The 18,923-nt window shown below is 38.0% G+C and overlaps 1 protein-coding gene across 3 annotated transcripts in view; it reads right to left on the reverse strand.

Annotated features, from left to right (window-relative positions):
• Positions 1 to 18,923, reverse strand: part of rfx3 (regulatory factor X, 3 (influences HLA class II expression)) — a 349,057-nt gene that overhangs the window by 36,362 nt on the left and 293,772 nt on the right. For all 3 annotated transcript variants that reach the window (XM_059969967.1, XM_059969966.1, XM_059969965.1), the window contains 2 exons: positions 15,344 to 15,386; positions 8,162 to 8,263 (listed from right to left, as the gene is read on the reverse strand). In XM_059969967.1, the coding sequence (XP_059825950.1) occupies positions 8,162 to 8,263; positions 15,344 to 15,386 (145 nt within the window). The remainder of the gene's footprint in view (positions 1 to 8,161; positions 8,264 to 15,343; positions 15,387 to 18,923) is intronic.

Consider the following 18,923-nt stretch of genomic DNA (forward strand, 5'->3'; position numbering starts at 1 on the left):
GCCCTCTCTGATGTGACAACATGACAGTGTGGAGTGTATCGAGCAGCTCATTCTTCTTCCTCTTTGCTAGAGTTGAACATTATCATATAAAGTTTTACACATTATGACTTTCCTCAGCAGGTCTAAAGCTTAAAACACTGTAACAAGGGACAATTCAGCTGCCTAATCTGCAGCTCTTGGGCCAAAAATATATATTGCCTTTTACTTAATATTAAGAAAAAAAAAATGATGTGGAGTGCATGGAAGTACTGAATCAATGTTGTTCTGCAGCCTGGGTGCTTATGTACAAATCAGGCACAAGGTTAACCAATATTTTGAAAAGGCACTGTCTTTTTCTCCTCAAGGTCAATCAATTCAAATAACTTTTATATATTTGGTATATCGTTGCTTTATTGATGCTCCATTTGGTAGTTAAACATTACCAGCTTATGAATCCCTGCGTTTGGGGTTGGGGAAAGAGGTAGGAAAGGGGAAGGTGCTTACCGAGGAGTCTGATTTTGTAAGAGCCAGGACAAGCAGGAATTCTCCTAAGCCCCACTAGGAATCCATGGGCTTCAGGTTGCCTCCAGTTTCACTGAGTCCATAATACCCTTTGTGCCCGAGGCTTGTCTATTGGGGACCAATCCTATACATCGATGGCCTGGCTCCCTGCTGAAACGTTAGCACTTCTGCATGACAGCTGGGTAGCAAGTCTGGCAAGGTCTCCAAATCTTCTAGTTAAAACAAGACCCAAGACATTGGGAGGGCTTCCACATCCCAAATGTTTAGGGTGCAAAATCTGCTAAGAGTCTCCATGAAATAGCTACTTAAACATGACCATAGTCCTGATTTTAAAAAAGCAATGCAAGTGTGCAGAAGGTGACCAATCCAAAATTGTCTGAGTGGCATGGCACATTGAACTTTACACATAAAATATTCATCCTTGAAACGAAATGCATGAGGGAAGGGCACTATATAGATAATGCTAACTGGGTCAAAAAGGGTAATCCATACACAGTTTTAAGTTTAAAAACAGTGGGAGGAAGAGGTATGTTTGTAATCGGCTAATGGAAAAGCATCGATAGTGTAGGATTGTTCAAGTAATAAGTATTATAACTGGCAGGTTCCCAACAGATAGTGAACCACAAATTAGATTGTGCAGTAATGTTTACAGAAAATAGCATCGAGTAAACTGCACTCTTCAGCACTTCACATGTGAATTATACTTACACATCTGATGCAATTTCCAAGCAACACACACAAAATGCTGGAGGCACTCAGCAGGCCAGGCAGCATCTATGGAAAAGAGAGACCTCCTTCTCAGCCCAAAACGTCAACTCTACTCTTTGACTCTATTCTGGTGAGCTCTTCCAGCATTGTGTGTGTTGCTTGGATTTCCAGCATCTGTGCATTTTCTCATTTGTGATGCAATCTCCAAATAGCCACATAAAAATATTAAATCATTACGCCTATAGGCTTCTTTTGGAGGACAGAGAAGAAAATCTGACCATTTGTCTCAGGAATTATCAATGTTAGGCATTACTGTGTGAGCAGATGTTCATAATGCAGCACCATTAAATACCATATCTGCATTTTATAAAATAGACCCTCTCCACTATAAAGCTGTTATTAAGCTACTCCCTCACCCTTCTCACCCATGATTTGAAACTCAACTCTCCAAGTATCTAATGTTATATAATTTTCTCTTGTGCTCACAATGGCTTTTGAGATACATTTTACTGAGTAATAGCTTTGGGTGTTATGAAGTTTATAGTGGCAGGCCCATGACTGAAATGGAGTTGGTATGTCAGCATAGCAGAATTCCAAGGTAAGTTTTTCAGTCTTCCTAATGGACAGTGGTAGAGGGACTGTAGCCTGGAAACTTTTTCTGCACATTTACCCTGAACAGTTTCGAGATGCGAAAGAAAGAAAACAATAAAGGGAACAAAGGAAAAGAATCATTTTCCTATAAGATTATAAAAAATATTTGCATGAAAATTTATTTGTTTGGCTAGTAATATTTTGTTGTGATAGGATTCTAAAGTACATTCGTAAATATTTTTATCTTGATCAATATGCTCCTTCATATAACAGCGATTTTTCTTTGAATTTTTCGTACTTGGAAATATAAAAACAAATTACATAAATAATCAGAAAATATGTTTTGGAAATAAGAAATGCCATTCAATATTTAGATGTGAAGCAGGTATATTGAATGGAATAGTGTTTTTAATTTTCTATACATATTATATATTTAATGAAATGGTATTATTAGTGTTCAAACTGCTTTTGAATATCCAACTGTAAAATTGCTAGTTGAGATCCTTGAATCATCACAGGAATATGGTTGTCATGGTAATACTGGGCAAATTAATCCATGCAATTACTATATGAAACAGCAAGGGGAGAAATTTCTCTTTGGTTAATTTTGCTAAATGCAAATGAGACTCTATACATCCAATTCTATTTATCTGGAATTTAATTGCTTCATGCTGCTTTTCTCCCCTTCAATGCCATGCAATTAAAACTCTGTATTTTATTCCCGAGTTAAATAGGATAACAACCATTTATTGGTTGCTTGACATCACTGCAAATAAGTTAGTTGGCACTGATCACCTCCCCTGCCTTTCCCACACAATGTATTGTCAGACAACTGAGGCCATGTTCTGTGGGTCACCTGTCTTTGGGCATTCTCAGGAAATGGTCTTACAAGCACAGAAATGAACTGGAACATTTTCTTCGTAAGTAAATTATTCGGCTCCAACCCTACTTCTCCCACACTGCCAGTACAATGAAATGACTATTCTCTTTCCATTTCCCCGAACAAATAGCAGTGTTACCAGATTGACCCATTTTCTACCCTTCTCCCAACTTCATAAGGCCATAAGACATAGGAGCAGAATTAGACCATTTGGCCCATTGAATTTACTCCACCATTCCTTCATGGCTGATTTATTATTCCTCTCAACCCCATTCTCCTCCCTTCTCCTCATAATCTTTGACATCCTGACTAATTAACAACCTATTAAGCTCTACTTTAAATATACCCAATTACTTGGCCTTGACAGCTGTCTGTGTCAATATATTCACCATCCCCTGGCTTAAGAAGTTTCTCCTCATCTCTGTTCTAAAAGGACATCTTTTCATTCTGAGGCTGTGCCCTCTGGTCCTCGACTCACCCATTATAGGAAACATCCTCTCTACACCAACTCTATCCAGGCCTTTCAATATTCGATAGATTTCAATGAGGTCCCCTGCACAGACCCCATTCTTCTAAACTCTATCGAGTATAGACCCAGAGCGATCAAATGCTCCTCATATGTTAACCCTTTCGTTCCTGGGATTATTCTCAAGAACCTCATCAGCACCCTCTCCAATTCCAGCACATCCTTTCTTAGATAAGGGGGTTAAAACTGTTCACAATACTTCAAGTGTGGAGTATTGTGAACACAGACAAATTTCTCTTTCTAAATACCTATTTTAATAAATTCGTCTTTCCAGCAAGGTTTATAAAATCAACCTGTAAAATAGATGGCAAACATTGCATTTTGTGGATAAAGAGCTGACATTTCAAAACCAACAAAAGTTCCATATCTGCTAAAACATTTCAGATCAGAATATTTTATTAAATATTCCAAAAGTAACCCTAACCTTAGAAATTTAGGTTAAAAATGTCAAAGGAACATCAATTGCTGAGAAACATGAATCCTTTCCCACTATTGATGCAATTCCCTGGAAAAGGAGCTCTCCTTATTGGTTATCTGAAACTCCAGAGGCTTAATAGCGAGTACATCAGTTAATATGTGCCACTGTTGCATACTTCCCATTGGTTAGGAAGGCACCACTGGATAAAGATTGAGCATAAATCATCCTATTGGTTCATGGCTAGCTAAATGATATTATATTCTTAAGTCACAAAAATGGTTGCAAACAAGAAGGAAGAAAATTGCTCACAAAATTAAAGCCATGAAATTCTTCCAGAAGAACTTGTTTTAAAATGGGGTTGACTTATAATTAATTATTCTCAAATTAGGTAAACTTTAACAAAGACACACTTAAACAAAAACTGCTGGCTGCTACTTTCATTGACTGAGATTGAAACACACTAATAATTGAATGTCACAACATGTTCAATCCCTGTTCAATGCTTCTGTACTCCACATCATGCCATTTGGCAAAAAAGATAAATACACTATATTTTGCGATAAGGCTTAAATGGGTTTGTACTTAGTTTACGTATAAATATTTAATAAAGGTTGAAATAATTCACTCTGTAAGTGGCTCTTTGAAACATGATGGTATAAGCAGGAAAAAGTGCGAGAAAATTAAAATGTGGTTACCTAACTGGTACCAAAACAAAAACCACTATCTAGCAGCATATAGAAAGGCATGCAGACTGAGAAGCACTTCTACTGCCAAAACACAGAGCTTTCAATGCATACCTTCACGTATGAGAACAATTCACTGGACTGTTATCCGTCAGTACTGAAACTCAATATAAAGGACATGCTTCAATTCCAGTTTTTATGCCAGGTAAAATGCTCATTACTAGCAAAGTTCAATGAGTCTAATGATTAATCAGAGCAGTGTGTGTTCTGTTCTACAGAACTACATTTTGTCAACACAGGATCTATGAATGGACCCCCCTACCCCCTTAACAATCCTCTAAATTGCACATTACGATCCAAATATATCTGCAGGACAACTAAACACTGAAAAAAGAGCAAAGATAAGAAATATATAGAAGGCCTTTCTTAATCATTACAAACACACTGGATACACAATATAAACACATTTTGGTCCAGAACAGTATGCAAATGTTAACATAAAACAGAAATAAGTAATACAATATTTGTAAGATTGAAAGCAGGCAGAATGCTTGGAATATGTGCCCTAAATTGATTTAATTAATGTTAAAACCGTTAAGACCGTAATCTGTGAGAAAAATTAAACCGTTGGAATTTGGTTTCAAAGCACAGCAAACAGAATCAAGGAGACCCACCCCACCTCTCCCATAACTCACTAAGGTGCAGTCAAAGCTGTCCAGTAATCATTTGTAGTTCCTGATCAGAATGTTGAATAATGATCAGGTGCTAAAAAGAATGAGTATGTTTGTTTAAACCTAACAAGTTTAATAAAAATCAGTTTATTACAATGAAACAATGTTCTTCTTTTTTAAGTTTAGGGATTATTTCAATTGGCCTTCACATGTAACATTTTTAATATCAAATTATCCTTACAAAGAAACTTTTACACTTTGTTTTTTCTGTAGGATGGGGGATGGATTGGACTGTTAAGAAATTTTATTTATTCTTCAAAACCTAAAACCATATCTGGATTCAGGGAAACACATTTCAAAACCCAGATTTTTACTTATCATCTTAATTATATGGTTCCCTGTCACAGCACTGGAAATTATTTTGTCCGAAAACAAACTGAAGTAACCATGCTGTAAGATTTTTCCATTACTTTGAATTTAAAATGATTAATTAGAGCATATTTCTTGAAAGCCACAATAAAAAGCCTGATGTTGAAGGATCCATTTTCCCTCAAAAAAGCACTAAGTGAGAGGGAAGTTTGAAAAAAAAATTATAGTATCACACAGGATGCCTATAATATGTTTAATTACAGGATCTAATATTTTTACACTGTATTTTCATTTCCTCAGGGTCAATTTTCAGAATATATATAGAACATATTGAGTAGCTCATTAAATTTCAAGCAATTATATATGGGAGAACAATGTGTGCACTGCCTATGACAATGTTTATAACCTGTTTTTCTTTAGAGTGTGCTAAAATAAGTCAAGAATTTTTCATTGATTAGTAACTTCTGGGGTGTTTCAATATATCAGATGAATTACATTCCCCATTTTAATTAATTGAGAAATGCCTCAAATCCTGATTAACGTATATACTTGCTTATTCCACATGGCTTCATAGACAAATATACTCATTCTTAGTGTAAGAAAAAGACATAGGTTTCTAAGAATTGTCACTCGAACTTTACTGTTTCTTCTCCCTGTGGATAATAGAAAAACAGCAGGCACACCTTGCTGAGCTACAAAAATTAACTCTTCCCATAACTGTTTAAGGCACTGTGTAATAGCCGAGGTACAGTAATCCCTGACGTACGTTCCTGAAGTGGCATTTAACTGCCTACCAAGTCTGTTCCTACAGAATTGATGAGTATGTGTGAGGTGTGCCAGCTACAGTACTTTTGGTCTAGTCATTTTGGACAACCACACAGAACACACAGAAAACTCAATGTAAAGCTGCCAAGACTATGCTGAGTGCTACATTCCTTGTATTTTGTGGTTGCACTGAGGAGTTGGCTAATACAGCCACTGGAACCAGCTAGGATATCACAGTAATTACCAGCAAACAAGCTAGTTTTAAGCAAATTTAAATATATCGAGAAATTTCAGTTCCAATTTCTAATATTGAAGTCAAAATTATTTGAAATCTACATCTAACATTACAGAAAAAAAACTGACATTGATACTTATTTCATTGATTGAAAATATCTTGGAGCACTGGCAACAGGGTAGTATTGGTCAACCCCTTGTGAAGTCTTATTAGACATAGCAGCTAAAGACACTAGAGCAAAACAGATGGCACAGACAAATCAATTCGCAATGAATGATTCTTGTCTGTCCTAACATTTAACTACAGGTACACTGAACTTCAATGAAACAGTATACTTCTTGCTGGTCTAAAAAGACCCTATTTATAAAGTGTTATTATAACTGCAACAAATGCAATATATTTTACCAAATACCGCAGCCTTGATTATTAACACATTTCTCCCCAAAATTTTAATAAACTAATCTAGATGTTAATTCTGGCTGCACTACTATACATCAGTAGCATTAAAAAATTGATATTTCAAAGGGAACTCCATTAGACCTACTGTAAAGGTAGGAGGTCATTTAAAAGAAATTAATAGATTTTGATTTTTGACAATACAGTACAGTTTTAGGAGATCAGTAACAGTGAATACTGCCTCCTACCTCAAGCTTTCAACTTTAACCTCAATCTACATTCCAAAACTTCTTCATTCAACAGCAGAAGTGTGGCTCATTTTAAAGGAAAAAAATAGACTCTTCTGTGTGTAACAGTCAAATATTTGTGGCCAAAGCTTAGAGCACATCAATATGCTGAAATAAACTGCTTAATGACTGGAATCCAGTAGAGAACCCAATTACTTGTTAAGGTTAGTGACTACGTAGAGGCAGAAAAGTGTTTCTTTTAAAAAGGAACCTCCAATTCTTTTGAGAAATACTTTCTGGTGGAAAAACATATCTTTGAAAAGCACGGACAAAAGAAATGAACTATTACGTATTGAAGAATTTATATTTTCTGATTATAAATTAATTGAATGTAGTTGGAACAATTGCTGAGGTAACTGCAAAATTACTGAAATCTGAGGCATTAAAGGTGGTGAGGCACAAACCTTGTTACTTAAGCAAACACTTTGGTCAAGAATACTACTGTTGATTACCATGCCATACCAACCCATATGATCCTGGGAAGATGGAGGCTCTTATGTATTATAATTTGTATTAACTACAGATTTATCCTATTTTCAACTTTTCTAAGTGCATTCAAATAAAGTGGCAGCAATATCACTCTGGACCTCACTAATACAGAAGCAAATTAAAATGCTAACACGAGCAGTAAGATAACAGGATATTGTTGAATTCAAGCTCTGGCCTTTCTATACTTCTGCTGTCAAGTGAGTATATCCTGCCCTGAATTATGTATAAGAATATATTCTGAATCAAAACCTCAACTAATTAAAACTTGTATTGTTATAAGTTCATCATAATTACATTTGCCATAGCTACAGAGAATCTCCTGTAGTCAACATTGATCAATATTGAACTAAACAAAACTTAACAAAAGATCTATATACACTCATTTAGTGTATGAGAGTAACATTCAGCATAGTAAAATGTGTCATCTGAATAGCTGAAGCCTTAACAGTGTGAGGCTTCAGGCTTGATGTAAAGAGGGGTAATCACTCAAAGCTCATGTAATTGTTTAGACTGCTGTGTATGTGCTTCCAGCAGCGTTGCAGTGCCTGGCACTTGCCACACTTGTGATGATTTGATCAGCATGAAGTGGGATCAGAGGGTCTGGCTGAATGGTGCTGTTGAGGGGCGATGCAACACACACACCTTGTAATGTCTGGTTTAGGTCTATTTTCTCTCGCTTGAAAGGTGGTTCTCCAGAATCTTCTAGTTCATCGTCCATTTCGCTCTCAACCTCACTTCCTTCATCTTCAGAAGGAAAGGAAAAAATACAAAGTACTTAGTGAAAATGTTATATCACAAGGTTATCATTGTTGAAGCATACAATATTCAATAGCCATGATTTTGAAGTTTAACTTGTGCATTTCAGAATATAGAATCTAGAATTGCATGTAGGCTATACAAGGATTAAAAAAAAACTATAAACGAGCATGTGTTATATGCAAGATAAAACGTGGATTGGATTTGGGATTATGTCGTTCAAGATTAGTACAGAACTTGGAATTAATTAAAAAGCTGTTAAAAGTGTTAACTTCTAAATTTCAGCCTTGCCATTTCACTTCCAAGATATTCCTGTAGTTCATTCCAACCCTGCAATATGCTGTCTGCTTGGTTTAGCTCACAACACTAAATTAACAGACAGCTCTGGTTCAAGCTCCAATCCAGGATTAGAATACAAAGTCCTACCTGACATAAATTCTGCACTGACGGAATGTCGCATCATGAGAGGTGTCATCTTTTAGATAATGTATGAAACCAGATCTGGCATCCCTGAGCCCAGAAAATCTCTGGTGTCGTGAAATGATATGGGAGCCTGCAATGTCATTTGTGCGTTGGGTGCAATTCCCGAACCTATATAAAGACCACTGTGCAGACAAATTTGCATACATGTACTGCCAACTTCTCTCAAGCATATGGATTTCCCTCTCCTTCCCTGCAGGAGCTTCTTGAGCGAGTAAATGAAGCATTGGATTGCACTGTGTAATCTGCAGCAGATATCATCCCTTGTCATTTGGAATGAGCAATGTTATGTTTGGGCTCACTCTTCTTGTGCCTGATCATGGTACTGGTTCTGTGTGATAACTACAAAAGCTTCTGTATTTCAAGAAACAAAAATTAGCACAAGTCACACCAAGAGATCTTACGTTGTCATTAGAACGTTGTTACGGCACATGTTTCTGCCTCATCTCCAGTCTTGTGTGCTTGATCAGATGTCTGTGTGGATTCCGTACATTTGCTGCATGACTGCATGTTCTGAATTCCCTCCACATACTACAAATATGTTGGCAACTTAATTGGCTACAGCAAATTGTCACCAGTGTAGTAGATACGTGGCAAAGGATGCAAAGGGGAGTTGATAGGGATACAAGAAAGAACAAGTAGCTGTGGTTAGGTGAAATAAGAACAGGACTGGGCCTGATGGAATTGCCTTGGTAAGTCTGGACACTAGATTTCCTTTCATAAAGATTATTCATTAACCTGAATTTCAGGACAATTCAGAAGTTGCACAGTAAAACCAGCTTGTTGTTACAACTGGATTTTAAAAAAATTATTTGCATTCCCTCGGACCTTGAGGGAGACTAGTGTTGAAATTGCAGGGGCCCTGGCAGAGATATTTAAAATGTCGATATCCACGGATTAGGTGCCGGAGGATTTGAGGATAGCTCATGTAGTTCCGTTGTTTAAAAAAGGCTCAAAAAGTAAGCCGGGAAATTATAGGCCGGGAGGTTTGATATCGGTAGTAGGTAAATTATTGGAAGGAATACTAAGAGATATGATCTACAAGTATTTGGATAGACAGGGACTTATTAGAAACAGTCAGCATGGCTTTGTGCGTGGTAGGTCATGTTTAACCAATCTATTAGAGTTTTTCGAGGAAGTTACCAGGAAAGTGGATGAAGGAAAGGCAGTGGATGTTGTATACATGGACTTCAGTAAGGCCTTTGACAAGGTCCCGCATAGGAGGTTAGTTAGGAAGGTTCAGTCGCTAGGTATACATGAAGAGGTAGTAAATTGGATTAGACATTGGCTCAATGGGAGAAGCCAGAGAGTGGTAGTGGAGGATTGCTACTTTGAGTGGAGGCCTGTGACTAGTGGTGTGCCACAGGGATCAGTGCTGGGTCCATTGTTAGTTGACATCTATATCAATGATCTGGATGATAATGTGGCAAATTGGATTAGCAAATTTGCTGATGATACAAAGATTGGAGGTGTAGTGGACAGTGAGGAAGGTTTTCAAAGCTTGCAGAGGGATTTGGACCAGTTGGAGGAATGGGCAGAAAAATGGCAGATGGAGTTTAATGTGAACAAGTGTGAGGTATTGCACTTTGGAAGGTCAAACCAAGGTATAAAATACAAGGTAAATGGTAGGACACTGAGGAGTGTAGTAGAACAGAGGGATCTGGGAGTACAGATACATAATTCCCTAAAAGTGGCATCACAAGTAGATAGGGTTGTAAAGAGAGCTTTTGGTACATTGGCCTTTATAAATCAAAGTATTGAGTATAAGAGTTGGAATGTAATGGTGAGGTTGTATAAGACATCGGTGAGACTGAATTTGGAGTATTGTGTGCAGTTTTGGTCACCTAATTACAGGAAGGATATTAATAAGGTTGAAAGAGTGCAGAGAAGGTTTACAAGGATGTTGCCAGGACTTGAGAAACTGAGTTACAGAGAAAGGTTGAATAGGTTAGGACCATTTCCTGGAGCGTAGGAGAATGAGGGGTGATTTGATAGAGGTGTATAAAATCATGATGGGTATAATTAGATAGAGTGAATGCAAGCAGGCTTTTTCCATTGAGGCCAGGGGAGGAAAAAACCAGAGGTCATGGGTTAAGGGTGAAGGGGGAAAAGTTTAAAAGGAACATGGGGGAGGGCTTCTTCACGCAGAGAGTGGTGGGAGTGTGGAATAAGCTGTCAGATGAAGTGGTGAATACGGGCTCACTTTTGACAATTAAGAAAAACTTGGACAGGTATATGGATGAGAGGGGTTTGGAGGGATATGACCCAGGTGCAGGTCAGTGGGACTTGGCAGAAAAATGGTTTTGGCACAGTCAAGAAGGACAAAAAGGCCTGTTTCTGTGCTATAATGTTCTATGGTTTTATTTGAATAGCTTAGTTTACATGGCAGGATTCCTACTTACATTCTTAGATCAATAATCCAAGTCTTAGACTGGACTTCAGAGACTTTAACAAATATGCTCTTGACCCTCTAATAGGATCATCAGTATTTTGAAGAAAGTAGCCAGAAAAGAGTTGCTGAACAGGCTGGCAACAGTCAAGGTTAACAAACAATCTGATTCAGATGTAGTGCATCCTAGATTGCTGACAGAGACAGAGTTGAAGAACAGAAACTTTTTGGACAATCATTCAATCCTTTTACTAATGTTTAGTAGGTGTGAGAGGACTGCAGATGTTACATACCTCTCTTCAAAGAAGGGATAAACTTAACAACCTGAAGCCAAACAATCCAAGACCAACAGCGGTAAAACACAGAATTGCAAAAAAAAATTCTCATTCAGAGAAGCATGAGTTAATTAAGACAAGGTAAACATAGATTTGTGCAAACTATGGTTAGTAATCAAAATACTTTAAGAAAGTAAAATAAAGAATTGATGAAGGAGGGAGAATAGATAGTATATGGTGGCATGCAAAAGTTTGGGCACCCCTGGTCAAAATTTCTGTCACTGTGAATAGCTAAGCGAGTAAAAGATGACCGGATTTCCAAAAGGCATAAAGCCAAAGAGGTGAGATTTCCTTAAGATTTTAAGCAAGATTACTTTCTTTATTTCCATCTTTTACAGTTTCAAAATAACAAAAAAGAGAAAAGGACCTGAAGCAAAAGTTTGGGCACTCTGCATGGTCAGTACTTAGTAACACCCCCTTTGGCAAGTATCACAGTTTGTAAACACTTTCTGTATCCAGCTAAGAGTCTTTCAATTCTTGTTTGGGGGATTTTCACCCATTCTTCCTTGCAAAAGGCTTCTAGTTCTGTGAGATTCTTGGGCTGTCTTGCATGCACTGCTCTTTTGAGGTCTATTCACAGATTTTCAATGATGTTTAGGTTGGGGGACTGTGAAGGCCAAAGCAAAACCTTACGCTTGCGTCTCTTGAGGTAGTCCATTATGGATTTTGAGGTGTCTTTAGGATCATTATCCTGTTGTAGAAGCCTTCCTCTTCTCACCTTCAGCTTTTTTGCAGACAGTGTAATGTCTGCTTCCAGAATTTGCCGGTATTTAATTGAATTCATTCGTCCCTCTACCAGTGAAATGTTCCCCGTACCACTGGCTGCAATACAAGCCCAAAGTATGATCGATCCACCCCCGTGCTTAACAGTTGGAGAGGAGTTCTTTTCATAAAGTTTTGCACCTTTTTTTCTCCAAGCATACCTTTGCTCATTGCGGCCAAAAAGTTCCATTTTAACTTCATCAGTTCACAGGACTTGTTTCCAAAATACATCAGGCTTGTTTAGATGTTCCTTTGCAAACTTCTGATGCTGAATTTTGTGGTGAGGATGCAGGAAGGGTTTTCTTCTGATGACTCTTCCATGAAGATCATATTTGTGCAGGTGTTGCTGCACAGTAGAACAGTGCACCACCACTCCAGAGTCTGCTAAATCTTCCTGAAGGTCTTTTGCAGTCAAACGAGGGTTTTGATTTGCCTTTCTAGCAATCCTACCAGCAGTTCTCTCGGAAAGTTTTCTTGGTCTTCCAGACCTCAACATGACCTCCACCATTCCTGTTAACTGCTGTTACGTCCATAGCCCCCTCCTTTGTGAGAATCGCAAGATCACTGTTGGGTTGGGTCAAGGGGCCCAGGAAATGGGAAAAGAGATGTGCAGGCTGGCTTGTTTCCCTGGCATGTAAAGCTACGGGACCTGGCCATTGTCTCTTGGAGACCAATTTGTGGACTGAGCTACTATACTACGTGAACACCCTCAGGCAAAGTGGGCTGGTTGAGGGAGAGAGCGCACACCCCCAACCTGATTGACATCTACGAACCTGCGAGTCAGGGTAAAAGAGGGTCTGTAGGAACAGTCCCTCAGACGCACCAGAAGAAACGTTAAGCGACCATGTAACAGCAGGAAGTCATCTGAAGGAAGCCACGTGTGTTCGATTCCGTGGCTGGAACCACAGAAAACAGCTTTTAGCTACCAACAGGGAAGCCCGCTCCCCTGACTCAACAGATTGGCATCATAAAAGACCTGGGGCAAGTTTAAACCGCATCACTTTTAAACCCAACAATGCTGCAGCTTGAACGAACTGATAGTGACCGTTATCTTTCCATCGGACAATACAGTAACCCCTAGACAACGATAGAGCTATTTCTTATTGGTTATTATTATACCCGCACTTAGATTTAGTATTGACGATGTATATTATCTGTATGTTTGCATTAATCTTATTTTTGTGCCCTTTATCAATAAATACTTTTAAAAATAGCACCATCAGACTTCAAAGGACCTCTCTATCTTTGCAGGTAAGTGATCCAGTTATGGGAATTCGTAACACTGCCATTTCATAATTACATTACGAACTGAGGCAATGCCTACCTGAAAGCACTTTGTTATCTTCTTCTAGCCTTCTCCTGCTTTGTGGGCATCATTTATTTTAATTTTCAGAGTGCTAGGGAGCTGCTTAGAGGAGCCCATGGCTGCTGATTGTTGGGACAAGGTTTGAGGAGTCAGGGTATTTATAAAGCTTTGAAATTTGCATCACCTGGCCTTTCCTAACAATGACTGTGAACAAGCCACAGCTCTAACAAGCTAATTAAGGTCTGAGACCTTGGGAAAAAGTTATCTGAGAGCTCATATCTACTGGGGTGCCCAATCTTTTGCATGGTGCTCCTTTCCTTTTTTTCCCCACTCTAAAATTGTACAGAACAAAAATAATACACTAATCTTGCTTACAATGTTGAAAAGAATGTTTCATCTTTAAATTCATGACTTTTGGAGATCAGTTCATCTTCTACTCACTTAACTATTCACAGTAACAGAAATTTTGACCAGGGGTGCCCAAACTTTTGCATACCACTGTATATTTCAATTTTAAAAGGCAATTGATAAATCATCCCATTAACTTCTATTTTCCATATTACTCCTGTAATTTAGTGGCCAGCAGTGCTGAGTACAAAACTGAGTAATGGGTATGAGATAGGGACCAGTATATTTCTTTTCGGGTTGGAGGAAAGCAGGAAATGCGGTCTGCCAGGGAACACAATAACAGCCACAATAAACAGCAGGAATGTTGCAGACATCAGGAAGATTGGAGAAATGATTAGACATGTTGGAAAAACATGAGTAGGTACAATACTGAAGATATGGGGTAAATATTTTCATTTCCTTGAAGGAGGTAGGCAAAGATGATAGGAAGGCAAGAAACTGCAAAGCACACTTGGCATGGTATACAGAACTATTGAATACAAAATATTTAAAGAAGTGCAGCAGATCTTTCTGATCTGGAATATACTGCCTGATAGACTGACTTAATCAATGATAATATTCAAAAGGGAATTGGAAAAATACAAGAAATGGAAAAAACTTGTAGTGCTCTGGAGAAGGATTAGGTGGGAGAAAATAATTCACAAATCTGGCATAGGCATATGTTTCCATTCCTAGTATGTTATTCTATAATTCCATGGCAGTAACCAGTGTAACTACACAGTTACAAATGTACAGTGAAACAAACATTATAAATGCTAAGTTTCTGTGTTATCATGCAAACATGGCACCTTAAAACACTGAATAATCAAGATGTTTAAGAAACAGCCACTGGTACATTACAGATTTTTGTGAATATATACATTCATCACAATTTAAATCAGCTGCAAGAATACTGGAGTGAATGAACATACTTATACAAATAATAATATCCTCCAGCATCTCATTGACGCGTCGGGTGGCAACCTTGCCGGTATTTTTTAGCATTTGTCTGTTTTATAAGACCAAGTTTATAGCTCAACGCTCAACCCAGCGTGATGAAAAGCATGCAAGAAGCTGGCTGGATTCGAACCTGGGACCACTCGTCCCGAAGTCCAGCGCGGATGCCACGACCCCACTGACCAGCTACTTATGAGATAAGCCAACCATGAAAAGCAGACACCATTATAGCTCATTTGCATGCAAGAATGACCCTGTAAACTGTTATAGGTTAATTGTATTTGAAAGTTAGGAACATCCTATGCTTGTGAAAGAACATCGGAAAATGATAATCAGTCTACCACAACTTTAATACTTGTTACTGTCAAAACTGTTTTAAGTTTTTAAAATATTGAAATGTATGTAAATTTTCAAATGCAACAATTGTAAAAACATCATTCAAGAATACTTACCTTTGTCCATGTTCATTGGAGACATCATGCTGAGATCAGTAAACTGTAACATAAACAAGCTTCATTTATCATGCTCCTTTCACAATTTATGTATTACAAGATCAGAGCTGGGCAAAAGAACTCCTACTGTTAAAACCCTATTTACACACAATACTGTACTTCTGTTTAGCTTTAAAATGTATCTTTAAATTTACCTAGGATTTTGAATATTTGTGGCCCAGATTAATAGAAACTAGTTTATAAATTGAAATTGTTGTGGATATCAAACATTTTTCTAATGAATGTGGGCTAATTCTGATGGAGCAAGGCAGATGTTCCTAGCGAGTGTACAGTTATCTGTTGCTGTTAAATTTGGTAGCATTAAGATGGTAATTTGAAAACAGCATACAAGATGCTAAGTTTAAGGTCAGCAAATAAACTGCTTTAACAATTCTATATATTTATATTTAGAAATAGAGTGTGGAACAGACTCTTCTGCCCCAATGAGCTGTGCTGCCCAGCAGCCCACCTACTTAAACCTAGTCTGATCACGGGACAATTTACAATGACCAATTGACCCACTTGGACAGTGGGAGGAAACTGGAGTACTTAAGAGGAAGTGGAGAATGTACAAGCTCCTTACAGATGGCGCTGGAATTGAACTCCCACACCCTGAGTATAATAGTGTCATGCTAGCTGCCACACTACTGTGGCGCCCCTGATTTTATTAAGGGATATAGCAATCTTTTCCCCATCTTTCTTTCTGTGGGCCTCTTGCATATTCTGTATGGTTGATTTTCTTTGTCATAATTTCTTGATCTGCTTTTCAATGATGTCCCAGGTGGTCTAGTAAGTATCTGATGTCATTCACTGTGTACCATTTTCCAAATCCTGAGATTCTGATGGAATCCTTGATCTGGGCAGTGTAATTTATTTCACTTTACAGTACTATGCTCACAGTTCTATTCTTATCAGTCCAATCACAGCCATTGCTTCTGTAAATATGGCTTTTTTTCCTGCACCACGATACAGTCTGTGGTCTTTTTGCTACTTCATTTAAATACTTGTTCTTGTTCAGTTCCCACTTCTTCATCTCTAACATATATATTGGCTTCTCCACTATCTATTTTGGAGTTTACATTCACAATGTGGACTATTAACATTACCTCCTTTGTCTATTCCTTCACTGCCTCTGATATCATATTCTGGGAACTGTTACTATTAGCTCTATCCTTCCCCCAGCCAATGTTTCAAGAATCAGAGTCTGTGCAATCTCAGTAACCTAGATGATGATCTCATATACTGTACATCAACAAGACCACCCTTCTCTCTCTCTTTGTTAGATCACCAGTTTCTATATTCTCAGCCTTTGAAACCCTCATCAATGCATTTGACATTCATGTATTTGAAAGTTCCATTGTTCTCTTGGCTGGCCTATTTATTCTTCTACATGAAGTTCAACTCTGCAACATCTCTACTGACTCTTCATACTAGCCATCAAGTGCTCTCAATTCATCATTCTGTCCAGGCTGATTTGCACTGGTTCCTCATCTCTCAGCATCCCTAGTTTAAATTTCCATCCTTATGCTTAAATCCTTTCAAGATTTCACCTGTCCGTTTCTCCAACATCCTTTAACAGAATGAATTATCAACCTTCCTCTGCATCACAGTGCATCCAGGTAGGTAGCACGGCTAGAAGTGTTGCCTCACAGTTCCACTGATCCAGATTCAACTCTAGCCTAGTACGGTGTCTATGGAGTGTGTATATTCTCCCTGTGATTGCATGGGTTTCACCTGGGTGCCCTATTTTACTGCCATATCTCAAGTTTGGTAGATTAACTAAGAACTATAAACTGTGAGAACACAGGGAGACTAAAATGTGTTAGGAGATGATTAATGTAATCAGGCATTTGATGGTTAGTGAGTGCTCATTGGACTGAGAAGTCTATCTCTATAATCCTATTACAGTATTTCTATCTTTTCAATGATAATTAAAGCTGAAATATTGAGGACTTTAAATATTCACACAATTTAAAACACAGTGCTATTATATTAATATCTTGTTACAGTACAGATAAAATAAAGGATAATTAAGCTCTAGGTGGATTAGTTAAATTACTATATAGAAAATAGTTTAAAAATATTAAAGCAGTTTAGGCACTCCTGTCCCTTGGAGTGTGCATAGTAACTAATATGATTAGTCCCATAGATAACAGAAAACAAAAAGGAATCTGTTACTGCACCCCACAATAAATCTTAGTAATTCTATTTTTTTTGCCATTGTTTTTCCATTTGCCAGGTGGAGTATAATTATTTTACCCTGAATTTTTTTCAAATTGTAATGAATTGTAATTTTAATGCCATTATTGAAGAAAGGATGGAGATAAAAATCAGGAACTATAGGCGAGTTAACCTAATATTTGTTATTGGAAAAATGCTGGGATTCATTAAAAATAAGATAACAGCAGGACATTTGGAAAAATCATACCGCAAGCAGAGTCAACATAGAAACTGCAACTGAAACTTGATAAATTTGTTAGTGCTTTGAGATCGTAATAAACTGGATGGATAAAGGAGAACCTGCAGTCTTTTCATTTGATAAGATGTCACATAATAGGTTACTGCATATGATAAGAAAATATGGGATTAGGGGTAATATAATAGCATGAATTGAGCAGTTATCAGTTAATAGAACACAGAAAGGTGCGATAAACTAATATTTTTCAGACAGATATCAGTAATTACTGGGATGGCACAGGGATCAGGGCTGCCTTAACAATTTAAATCCACTCTGATGACCTGGATGAAGGATTGAGTGCATGGCAGCTAAATTTGTTGATGATAAAATCTTAGGCAGTGAACAAGTTGCGAGAGAATACAAAGAGCCTAAAAGAAATATAGACAAATTGACTGCCAAACAGAGTATATTGTGGAAAAATGTGAGGTTATTAACTTGGAAGGAAGGAAAGTAAAATTAATATTTAAAGAGCGTGAGACTACAAAAGAACCTTGTACATGAATTACTAAAAGTTAACATGAAGGTATAACAAGTAATTAGGAAGATTCATGGAATATTGGTCTTTATGCCAGGGGTAAAGTACATAACAACGGGGAAGTTTATTGCAATTTTTACAGGGCCTTGGTGAGACCACAACAGGAGACTGTATGGTCGACGGGGGAGTCCGGGATATCTGCTGTGTGCCTGGAGACCTGGGATCTTTGCGATCTTCAGGCACAGAGCTTGAAAAAGCAACATAATGGACTTATAACACCATGAACCAGAGAGTTGTTTGTTGTCTTCCCACTCACTGGGAAAATGGAGATACCTGTTTCTCCCTTATTAAGGAGAGAGAGAACCTGCGGTATGTTGAATACCGGGTGAAATGTGAAGTCTTTGCTATGGCCTTGCTCATGCTTGAGTGCTCGGTGGTGGTGACGGTGCTTACTTTTTTTTGCCGGTGTGGTGGGGGGATTGTTGCTTGCTGCTGCTTACATGCGGGGGTGGGGGGGAGGCTTTGGGGTTCTAACATCGAACTGTCATTCATTCTTTGGGGCACTCCTCTGTTTTCATGGATGGTTGTGAAGAAAAAATATTTCAGAA

The sequence above is a fragment of the Hypanus sabinus genome, chromosome 5 (assembly GCF_030144855.1).
Source record: "Hypanus sabinus isolate sHypSab1 chromosome 5, sHypSab1.hap1, whole genome shotgun sequence".
Taxonomy (NCBI): Eukaryota; Metazoa; Chordata; class Chondrichthyes; order Myliobatiformes; family Dasyatidae; genus Hypanus; species Hypanus sabinus.